This window comes from Colobus angolensis, unplaced genomic scaffold (genome assembly GCF_000951035.1).
Source record: "Colobus angolensis palliatus isolate OR3802 unplaced genomic scaffold, Cang.pa_1.0 Scaffold314, whole genome shotgun sequence".
NCBI lineage: Eukaryota > Metazoa > Chordata > Mammalia > Primates > Cercopithecidae > Colobus > Colobus angolensis.
The window spans coordinates 37,752-50,250 of NW_012116422.1; the positions used below are offsets into that span (position 1 = coordinate 37,752).

The 12,499-nt window shown below is 37.5% G+C and overlaps 1 protein-coding gene across 2 annotated transcripts in view; it reads left to right on the forward strand.

Moving 5' to 3' along the window:
* Positions 1–11,253, forward strand: part of LYRM7 (LYR motif containing 7) — a 35,040-nt gene extending 23,787 nt beyond the window's left edge. For both annotated transcript variants that reach the window (XM_011951033.1, XM_011951032.1), the window contains one exon: positions 9,967–11,253. In XM_011951033.1, the coding sequence (XP_011806423.1) occupies positions 9,967–10,037 (71 nt within the window). In that variant the 3' untranslated portion in view covers positions 10,038–11,253. The remainder of the gene's footprint in view (positions 1–9,966) is intronic.
* The last annotated feature ends 1,246 nt before the right edge of the window (positions 11,254–12,499 follow it).

The window sequence follows — 12,499 nt, forward strand, 5'->3', positions numbered from 1 at the left end:
CTACTCAGGAGGCTGAGGCAGGAGAATGGCATGAACCTGGGAGGCAGAGCTTGCAGTGAGCCAAGATGGTACCACTGCACTCCAGCCTGGGTGACAGAGTAAGACTGCATCTCAAAAAAGAAAAAAAAGCTGTATTGTTTGATCTTTTCCATTTGGTTGTTTATATCAACTAGAGTTGGTTTGTATATGGTATGAGATGGGGGGTCAAGATTTATTTTTTCACATGTGACTATCCAGTTGATCCAGCAACACTTATTGAAACAACCACTCTTCCCCCCTACTACTCTACAGGATCACCTTTGTCATAAAATCAAAGAACTATATATGTGTGCATCTGTTTCTAGACTTTATAATCTCTTCAATCTGTTTTTCTGCCCTGCATCATATACTATAATGTCTTGATTATTACAGCCTTATAATAGATCTTCCTACCTGGTAGTATAAGTCCAAAGGGCTTTTAAAGTTACTTTTATTTAATGGGGACTTAACAGAAATTATTAGATCTTGGGCTGAGCACTGTGGTTCACCCCTATAATCACAGCACTTTGGGAGGCCGAGGTGGGCAACTCACTTGAACTCAGGAGTTTGAGACTAGCCAGGGCAACATAGTGAAACCCTGTCTCTACCAGAAATACAAAAAATTCACCAGGCATGGTGATGTGCACCCATGGTCCCAGCTACTCAGGAGGCTGAGCTGGGAGGATCACTTGAGCCTGGGAGAGGATGTTGCAATAAGCCAAGATCGCACCACTGCACTCCAGCCTGGGTGACAGAGCCAGACCCTCTCTCACAAAAAAAAGAAAAAGAAAAAGAAAAAGAAATTATTAGATCTGAGTTATTGTTTTTGTCTTTTGTCTTGTTTTGTTTAGATTGAGTCTTGCTCTGTCTCTTAGGCTGGAGTGCAGTGGTGTGATCTCGGCTCACTGCAACCTCTGTCTCCCAGGTTCAAGCAATTCTCCTGCCTCAGCCTCCTGAGTAGCTGGGATTACAGGCGTGTACCACCACACCTGGCTAATTTTTGTATTTTTAGTAGAGACAGGGTTTTACCATGTTAGTCTGTTTTCAAACTCCTGACCTCATGATCCACCTGCCTTGGCCTCCCAAAGAGCTGGGATTACAGGTGTGAGCCACTACACCCGGGCTTTTTTTGAAATGAAGTTTCACTCTTATCACCCAGGCTGGAGTGCAGTGGCATGATTTCAGCTCACTGCAACCTCCACCTACCAGGTTCAAGTGATTCTCCTGCCTCAGCCCACCAAGTAGCTGGGATTACAGGAGCTTGCCACCACGCCCAGCTAATTTTTGTATTTTTAGTAGAGACGAAGTTTCACCATGTTAGCCAGGCTGGTCTGGAACTCCTGACCTCAAATGATCCGCTTGCCTCGGCCTCCCGAAGTGCTGGGTTTACAGGTGTGAGCCACTGCACCTGGCTGATCCGAGTTATGTTTATAAGGGCAGAAAACGTAGTTAATCCTAAATTTAAGATGTGTAGTCATCAGCTTTTATCTTAATAATGATCTTTAGAGTTTCTGTGTAGTATAACCAACATTTTATACAGGTAATCACAGATATATATTATTTTTATCACATGAATAAAGTTTTAGGTTATTTTAAATAACTAAATTTAGTATCTATATTTCAAATGCCTTGTTTTAGATATAACAGTATTGAATAGTGTTTAGATTTCTTTTTATCCTTTGGTTTTATGTATATTTTAATTTACCCACAGAATTAAATATTTTGACTCCTTTATGAGTATTAATACATATTGCCTTAATAATAGCCTCATTATTTCTGTGTGTGTTTGTATATTTATACATATATATATACACACACATATATACACACATACATATATATACATATATATGTATAGCTCCAAAATGTAAGAAATTTGATTCCTTAATCTCTCTTTCTAAAAGTTACTTTAAGCAAAATTCCTCCAAATATTTTAGCAGTGTCTACACTGTCATATAGAAATGACCAGAATTAAAATTCTGCTTCTTGTTTAGAAAATGGAGAGTTGTGATTATGTGTTTCTAAAAAATATATGATGTCTCAAAATGAAAAATAATAGAAATCAAAAGAATAAAATGAAACTTCATTTGGAAGAGTAATCACCTTGTATGTGTGAATTCTAAATCCATCTCTCTTTTTCTTCCATTCAAATAGTATCTACAGTGAAAATTAAACATTGAATCCCAGCAGGAACTCCTTATCTTAAATAATTTCTCATTTTTTATTTTTTTAAAAAATCACTTCCAAACATCTCTCAAAAGGAGACATACAAATGACCAACAAGTATATGAAAAAATACTCAACATCACTAATCACAGAAATGAAAATTAAAACCACAATTAAATATCATCTCACCCCAGATAGAATGACTGTTGTCAAAAGGACAAAACATAACAAATTCTGACAAGGATGTGAAGAAAGGAGAACTCTTATACACTATTGGTGGGAATGTAAATTAGGATAGCCATTATAGAAAACAGTATAGAGGGTCCTCAAAAACTAAAAATAGAACTATTGCATGATCTAGTAATTCCTCTACTGGATATGTATCCAAAGGAAAGGAAATCACTGTATGCAGGAAATAGCTGCATTCTCATGTTTATTGTGGGCACTATTCACAATAGCCAAGATATGGAATCAACCTAAGAATCCATCGACCGATGGATAAAGAAAATGTATATATACATATGTATATACCTATACACACACACACACACACACGCATACACACACACAATGGAATATTATTCAGCCATAAAAAGAAGGAAATCTTGTCATTTGTGACAACATACATGAACCTGGAAGACATTATGTTAAGTGAAATAAGCCAGGCACAGAAAGACAAATATTGCATGTTCTCACTCATGTGGAACCTGAAAAAGTTCAACTTATAGCAACAGAGAGCAGATAGTGGTTACTAGAGGCCAGGAAGGGTCAGAGGGGGATAGCTAGAGGTTGGTTAATGGGTCCAAAACTACAATTAGCTAGGAGGAATAAGTTCTAGTGTTCTATAGCACTGTAGGGTAACTATAATTAACAATTTATTGTATATTTTCAAATAGCTAGAAGAGCAAATTTTGACTATTCCTAACACAAAGAAATGATCAATAAGGTGATAAATATACTAATTACCTTGATTTGATCATCACACATATACATGCATTGAGCTATCACTGTACCCCTTAAATATGCATATTTAGTATGTATCAATTAAAAATAATAAAAGGAAAACATTTACTTCCTTTATCCTTGCAGGTGAATTCAAGGTTCTTTATTACAAGCATAATTTCATCATTTGAAATAATTCCTTATTTTTAAAATCTTTAAAAAATATTTTGGAAACTGTTTTTCTTTCCAAATATTTTCTACTCTTTCTTTTTTTTTTTATTACCTCACGTGCATGAGTTTGTATAAATCATAATATTTTATTCATATCATTCATCATTGGTCTAGCATAGCCTTTAACTATGACTTAGAAAAATACTTAGGTTATTCATTATTCTGTACTTGCTTTCTGTTTGATTATTGACATTTGTCAAAACCCTCTTTCTAATGTGGATATTAGTCACCTGGTTACAATGTTGGCCTTTGACAAAGATATATATTTTCATTCATACAAATTTTAAAGATTGCCCCAAGGAAACCCAGGACTTCAGGTCATTATTTTTTATGGTACTTAGTTTTTTAATAGGATCCATATTTTTTAACTTCCTCGCTGGCATATATGTAAGAAACAATAGGGATGTACTTCTAAACGAATGATACAGTTAAAAAAACAAACAGCTCCAAAAAGCTGTTCTTCAGATGTATTTTAAACTTCTGCCTTTTGGTTTATTTAGATCTGTCATTGTCTAAAACTATCTTATGGTTTGTGTTCTAAGACATGTTAATGTGATTCAACAAACATTGAATCGCTGTTATGCTAGATGTCAGGGATAGAACAGTGGGCAAGACAGATATGGTTCCTATCCAGTGGAACTTAGAGTGCTGTGTAAAAGACAGACAATTAAATATACAGCTACAGTTCTTGCAATGCCATGATAGGTGGCAGAGATTGTTGAGGCATATAAGCAGAGCTACAGATCCAAACTTGATGAGCTAGGGACAGGTCCTTAGAAGAAAATACTTTTGTGTTACAGTTTCCCTAATTTGAAGTTATCATTTACATAATATACATAATGTGCTTGAAATATTTAGAAGTGTTTCTAGAACTTCAGTGTGAAAGATTTTAATGTCCTTTAAATTATTTGGATTCAAAATATCTCTATGATTATCACACTATTATAAACTATGCTATCCATAATAATTTATTTTAAATTTTTTACCTAAATTTGTATTTTGGTCCAAAATCGAGATAAAGACTTTATTTCAAGGAATTGCTTTTTGGCCAGGTGCAGTGGTTCACACCTGTAATCCCAGCACTTTGGGAGGCCGAGGCAGGTGAATCAACCGAGGTCAGAAGTTTGAGACCAGCCTGATCAGCATGGAGAAAGCTCATCTCTACTAAAAATACAAAATTAGCCAGGCGTGGTGGCACATATCTGTAATCCCAGCTACTCAGGAGGCTGAGGCAGGAGAATCGCTTGAACCCGGGAGGCAGAGGTTGCAGTGAGCCGAGATTGCACCATTGCACTCCAGCCTGGGCAACAAGAGCAAAACTCCATCTCAAAAAAGAAAAAAAAAAAAAAAAAGAAAGAAAGAAATTGCTTTTTATTGATATATTTAATATGACCAGAGTAGATAAGGTGTTTCAGGGGCCTAACATACCTGAAATAAACCATGATCTCAATGCAGTTCGTTTTTAAAGATCTGGCAACATCAACAAACTAAGGCTGTTATAGTACTCAGTACCTAATGTGGAAAGCAAAGTCAGGGATTTTATAATCAATAAGACAAAATTATAATGAAAACAGTATACAGCATATAAATATACTTGGGGTACATTTGACCTAATTAAAGTGTTAACAGTAAATGAATACAGAAGAATTCAGTTGTAGAATATCTTTTGATGCCAAAGATTATCCAATAAGGTGAATTGGGTAAAGAAATAGAATAGTGGATATTTGACAGGTTTTCCGGTGATTTACTACTCTTTGAATAACCCTGCTTTATTTCAAGAATTTCCATCTGCCTGAATTCTAAATCCCTAAGACAGAACCTAGGAAGTTTAAGTTCCTCAGTTTCCTTTGTAGCTCAGGCACAGGTGTTTGATTAGGTGAAGCACACTCACTTATTTTCAGCACAGAATCAGTTTTGCTGGCAGGAGTAGCATCAGTGGTTTCAGGATCAAGTTCTTCATGGAGAAGAGAAGTAGCACTGGTATGGTGGCAAGAGCAGACATAGTAAGGTTGAGTTTCTGGCAACATCCGAAGTATAGCATCTTGTATTCCATGAGGGTAAAAATGGCAGCATTTTCTTCTGGCACCCCATGAGAGAGCGACAGTTTTTATCATTAGCCTATTTCTGTGGTATGGCTTTGGTCATTGCTCCTGGAAGCTTAGTCTCAAGCCTGCCTGGTTCTTGACAATTTGAAACAACCTGTTTAATGCCTTTTCAGCTTCTAAGCAGCCAGAGGCTGCTTCTGGGACTAGTAACCAAGACCAAAAGTTAAAGCTTTTATAGTCCACTTCCTGGTGATAGGAGTTAGGCAAAATAAAATTGGCTGGGTACGGTGGCTCATGCCTGTTATCCCAGCACTTTGGGAGGCTGAGGTGGGCAGATCACTGAGGTCAGGAGTTCAAGACCAGCCCCCTGGCCAACATGGTGAAACCCCGTCTCTACTGAAAAATACGAAAATTAGCCAGGCATGGTGATGGACACCTGTAATCTCAGCTACTCGGGAGGATGAGGCAGGAGAATTGCTTGAACCTGGAAGGCGGAAGTTGCAGTGAGCCGAGATCACAGCTACTGCACTCCAGCCTGGGCGACAGACAGAGTGAGGTTCCATCTCAAAAATAATAATAATAATAAATAAAATTGAAAAAGAAGATGAATGCAGATTAAGCTAGCCCACAAAGTAGAGATAGAAGTATTACTTTGCTAAAAGGCATGCTTCTGTCTGCATCTTAGAGTCTAATTGATTAAGAGTCCCATAAGTCAGAGAGCCTTGAAGAGTTAAAAATGCTAATCGTTCTTATCCACTAAAACTAAAGCCAATACAAGCAGGGGAATTCTGAGCTGTAACATGAAATAAGATCAATGCCTCAAGACTTCTCATTCTTCCAGACAAAGATTAGATATGTGATTCATTTACTGACTGGAGCTTACTATTCTTCATTTCTTTAAGAAGTGGTCACTAAGGTAAGGGTTAGGGAGATGGGCAGAACGTAGAGGCTGCTACCAAAGGATGACAGTCTTCATGCTTATTTTTCTGTGGCTACTTGTGCACGGAAGTGACTGGAAACCAATTTGAAGCTTATAAAGTTTTTGAGTGAATTTTATTACCAAGAAACCCCAGGCCTGGCTAACTCTTTTCACCTCTTAAGGCCACCCTGGGCCCCTAAACTCCTATTACCAGGAAGTGGACTATGAAAGCTTTTAAAGCCCCAAAGAAGGGCATCTTCCCCAATATCTCCACCTTAGAACAATGAGGCTCAGCGGAACCTAATGGAAAAACTAGCACTGTAACCAAACATCCTTGATTTCAGTCTGGATGAGACCTTAGGGGACAGGTAGTGAGTGGATGTATTCTACAGATGGAAAGAAGGATGTATATGCATTTTGCATAGCCAAAGGCAGGGAAAGGGGGTGCTTGTTTTCTCTCCAGTATCTATCCTCCTGTTCTCTCTCTCTCTCTTTTTTTTTTTTTGCGATAGAGTGTCCTGTCGCTCAGGCTGGAGTGCAGTGGTACGATCTCTGCTCACTGCCACCTCTGCCTCCAGGGTTCAAGCGATTCTCATGCTTCACACCTCCTGAATAGCTGGGACTACAGCTCGGGCAATCCAACTGCCTTGGCCTCCTAAAGTACTAGGAGTATAGGTGTGAGCCACCGCACTTGGCTTCTCCTGTTCTTTTTTACTAACTGAAAAATTGTGTTCAGGGTGCAATGTACCAAGCAAAAAAAAAAAAAAAAAGTTATTTTCCAGACCATGTGACACCTTTCTGGTCTATATAAACCCTGTCTATTGGGTGTTACTTCCAAGAAAGTCATTGTTTTCCTGTTTAAAAGGAATAGGCTGAGCTGGCACTCTTGTTTTGCCCTTTTCTCTTCTCTCCTCTTCACATCTGGAGTGCAGATGTGATATGACAGCAGCAGTGAAGACAAAACCACTCATGGAAGGTAGCAGAACAGGAAGAGAAAGAGCCTGGGTCCTTAGTATCACTAAGGACAAGCACTAGCCCAGAACTGCCTTAATCTGTATTTCTTTTTTTTTTTTTTTCTGAGACAGAGTCTAGCTCTGTCACCCAGGCCGAAGTACAGTGGCGTGATCTCAGCTCACTGCAACCTCCGCCTTCCGGGTTCAAGCGATTCTCCTGCCTCAACCTCCCTAGTAGCTGGTGCCTGCCACCATGCCCAGCTAATTTTTGTATTTTTAGTAGAGATGGGGTTTCACTGTGTTGGCCAGGCTGGTCTCGAACCCATGACCTCATGATCCGCCCACCTCGGTCTCCCAAAGTGCTGGGATTACAGGCATGAGCCACCATGCCTGGCCTTTAATCTGTATTTCTTGATAATATGAGAAAAATTAAATCTCTTACTTATTTAAACCAGCTTGTTGGACTTTGGTTATTCAGAGCTGAGCATACTCTAAAATGATATGGGTATATTTAACCATTTATTTTTCCATTCTCCCATAAAAGTCTTGTTCCACTTTTGTAACACATGACATTATACTATAATTTGTTGTTTGTCTAGCTATCTTTTCCGTTAGATTGTGAGCTCCTTGAATCTGAAGAGACTATTATATATTTACCTTCATATCTTAATTTCTTGATGTAATGTCTAGCTTGAAATAGGCACACATAGGTTTGATAAGTGAAACAAATTATTGCCATTGTTAGTAAGTTAAAACATACACTACCATTTATTCTCTGATGAAATCTCCATGGGTTTGGTAAAAGCAAGTGAGATATAAACAATTCTTAAATAATAATTATTTAACTGCTTTTCATTTTAGTAAGCAAAATTTATCATCTGGCTAATAAGTTGGCTATTTTTAGTCAGACCAGTTCTTCTTTAATTAAGTGAAATATTCAGTTTGCCTTTTGGATTGAATTTGTTTTGTTGTTGTTTTTTTTTTTTTTTTTTTTTTTTTTTTAGTTTAGAGAGAGTCTCTCTGTCTCCTAGGCTGGAGTGCAGTAGCATAATTATTGCTCACTGTAACCTCAAACTCCTGGGCTCAAGCAATCCTCCTGCTTCAGCCTCTTAAGCAGCTAGGAATACAGGTGTGTACCACCATGCCCAATCTTCCCACCTCAGCTTCCCTCTTTTTTTTTCCTGAACTTTCTGAGAGTAAGTTGCAGACATAATGCCTATTTACCCCAAAATGAACATTTTTAAAATTATGACAGCCCATTTGGGTCTAGATCTTCTGGAGAAATACTTTAGAGTATATTTCTTTAAGATACTTCAATGTGTATTTCCTAAATATACAAGGACATTCTCTAACACAACTGCAATATAATGACCAAAACCAGGGTATTAACATTGATGCAATGCTATCATTTAAATCTTTCCATTTGTCCTAATAATGTCTTTTATGGCAAAAGGAAAAAAAATTCCCTGTGGACCAGTATCCTATTGGGGATCACACATTGTATGTAGTCATCATGTCTCTTTAATCATCCTTATTCTAGAGCAGTCCTTCAGTCTTTCTTCGTCTTTCATGTCCATGATGTTTTGAAAAGTATCGGCAGGTTATTTTATAGAAGGTCGTGCAAGCATTTTTTGATTGATAGCTCATCTAGATTCAACTCTTCTGGAGAAAAGAAGAAGAAATCATGTATCTCCTCAAAAATTTGGAACTTTTTTTTTTTTTTTTTTTTAGAGATGGACTCTCACTGTATCACCCAGGCTGGAGTGCAGTGGCACCACCTCAGCTCACTGCAACTTCTGCCTCCCATGTTCAAGCGATTCTTGTGCCTCAGCCTCCCAAGTAGCTGGACTATAGTGGACTATAGGCATGCACCACCACACCCAGCTGATTTTTTTTTTTTTTTTTTTTTTTTTTTTTTAGAGATGAGGTTTCACCATGTTAGTCAGGCTAGTCTCCAACTCCAGACCTCAAATGATCATAGCGTCTTAGCCTCCCAAAGTTCTGGGATTACAGCCATGAGTCACCATGCCCAGCCAAAAATTTGTGTCTTAAGAGCTTTATCTTGACTCCAGCAAGACGTCTTACCTAGGACTCAACAGGTTTTTGTTGTTGTTTTATGGTATTTGTCAATGTGGGCACTATTGGCATTTTTGACAGCACAGTTCTTCACTGTGCCAGACTGTCCATTACAGAAGGTTTAGCATCTCTGGCTCCTGCCCACTAACTTCCAGTAGCATTCTCCAGTTGATGTGAACACCCAAAACACCCTCTTTTAAGAACCATTGTTATATAAAATTTATAATCTTTAAATTAGGAGACCAGTCTTGCTTTTCATATAGTAGATAGTATAAGCAAAATTTCCAATTGTTTTCATTATCAGTAATTGGTAATTAAATGGCCAATAAAAGAAGTTTTAGGTGAATTCTCTTCAGTTATTTAATTTGCTGTATTTAATAATAAAAGGTTAAGTGGATCATATATGTTTTTATATAATCTGAAATGAGAATGCTATTAATTCTAATTAGAGTCAAGGATGCCACCTTAGATATCAGCTGAAATAAAATATCCCTGTAAGATTTATCTTAAAATTAGATATTTTACTATTATAAATTTTAGGGGGAAATGAGTGTCCTTGCATTTAATTCTAATTTTAGTGATGTTAATTATTCTCTTTTTTTTTTTTTTCTTTCAGAACTGGTCCCTAGGAAAGACCTTCTTGTAGAAAATGTGCCATATTGTGATGCACCAACTCAGAAGCAATGAGTTTTCTAGAATACAACAAGTCTTTGCACTTTTTCACTTTAAAATCTACAACTCTGGCAAAAGTCCTGGAAATGCAGACATTTTTTTCTGAACTGACATATTGAAAATGAATGAATTACAGAATAGCTTCATATTTAAATTTCATGTTAAAAGGTCATTACTGAGAACTAAAGAACATAATTAAGTATTTCTAAAGGAAATTAGATAAAACATTTCATTCATTGAAAATAAAATTTCATAAATCAAAATAAACGCTTAGGGAGATATATTCACTCTTTGACCTTGATGAGTATTTGGTCTTACCATAGCTATTTGAGAATGTGGTGCTTTTACAAATTGGTGAGTTTTCCTGCCATGTGAAATGCAATTATTACATTTAAATTATTAGATTAAAATGATATTTAGTCCTAAAAAATATTAAATTAGTCAAAAAAATCACAGTGTGTGCCAGCTCTCTACAGAAAGTGGCCTTTGTTTTCTAAAGCACTGGGATTATTTCTGTAGCTAATATATAATTGTACAGTTTCTTTTTAGAGATAGAGAGTATCTCTGTGTTCTTATAAAGACTTTTTTTATCAGTCTTCTGAAAGTAGATGAATTCACCCAAGGTCACTATGGAATAAAGAAATCCTAATTTAAAGAGGAAATAGTGGCCTTTGATCAAACTAAGTAATATGGCCTTAGTAGAATTAGCTGTATTTAGACCAAGTTAGACTTTACTGTGAAATGTAGTAGGTGTCTATATTCTCTTCGTTTTCATTAATGAAACTTAAATGGCTTCTCTTCTTCCACATGTCCTGTCCTTGAGAAGATGGGCAGTATCACAAAAGGGCCTGGCAGTCTACCTCTAACACTAGGAACTGTAAAATCCTATTTAATATTCTTGTTGTTTCTCTTTTATCTGTGTATCTTTGTCATTCTATTTTCTCAGTGAATAGTATGTTTTCTCCCATTCACTGATAAATTCTCTCATTTGATGATGATACAGGGTTTTTAATTTTTGCAAGATTCTCAATGCAAGCGTTGTTATGTATCTAGAAGTTATACCTAGAGAAAAATGAAAGTTGTTTCAAATCTGAAATTTGCCCTTATAAGAGAATGTTGAATGTCATCACACTATATAATCACTATATAAAGGTGCTGACTTACAGTTATTTTAGTGTCTATATGACATATTTTGAGGAAAGTTGGCTGACGTTATTTAAATTTAATATATTAGTTTAAATAACTCCAGATTGCTTTCTTATAGTCATTATTAGTAGCAAATGAGATTAATAATTCACATGGTTATTAAAGATAGTGGCTTAGAGATTTTAAGACTTATTGATATAGGGCTGGGCACGGTGGCTCACACCTGTAATCCCAGCACTTTGGGAGGCTGAGGCAGGCGGATCACAGGGTCAGGAGTTGGAGACCAGCATGGCCAATATGGTGAAACCTCATCTCTAATAAAAATACAAAAATTAGCCAGGCATGGTGGTGGGCGCCTGTAGTCCCAGGTACTTGGGAGGCTGAGGCAGAAAAATCGCTTGAACCCGGGAGGCAGAGGTTGCAGTGAACCGAGATTGTGCCACTGCACTCCAGCCTGGGGGACAGAGTGAGACTCTGTCTAAAAAAAAAAAGGTATATTGATATAGATAGGTAGATATGATATTGTACTTTCGTGCCATAAGACTACACAATAAAGTTCCTGGCCGGGCACAGTGGCTCACGCCTGTAAATCCCAGTACTTTGGGAGGCTGAGGCAGGTAGATCACCTGAGGTCGGGAGTTCTAGACCAGCCTGACCAACATGGAGAAACCCATCTCTGCTAAAAAAAATACAAAATTAGCCAGGCGTGGTGGCACATGCCTGTAATCCCAGCTGCTCAGGAGACTGAGGCAGGAGAATCGCTTGACCCAGGAGACGGAGGTTGCGGTGAGCTGAGATCACGCCATTGCACTCCAGCCTGGACAACAAGAGTGAAACTCCATCTCAAAAACAAATAAATAAAGTTCCTGTGAAGTATATAAACATGTCAACAACAGGCTTGACTGTCACAAAATTGTGAAAGATGTGGCACTCTATTCTTTATATAGCATATGCTAATGTATTTATTTTTTGAGATTGAGTTTTGCTGTGTCACCCAGGTTGGAGTTCAGTGGCGTGATCATGGCCCGCTAAAGCCTTGACCCCTGGGGCTCAGCAATTCTCCCTAAGCCTCCCAAATAGCTGAGGCTAGAGGTATGCACCACCACACCATTTTTTTTTTTTATTTTTAGTAAGGATAAGCTCTCACTATGTTGGCCAGGGTGGTCTCAAATTCCTGAGTTCAGGTGATCCTCCCACCTTGGCCTCCCAAAGTGCTGGGATTACAGGTGTAAGCCACCACACCCTACCTATTCTTACATATTTATATTTCAAATGGATTTTAACTGGTTATTTAATAGTTTAATTAGATAAAGTAATTCATGGCAGGGTAT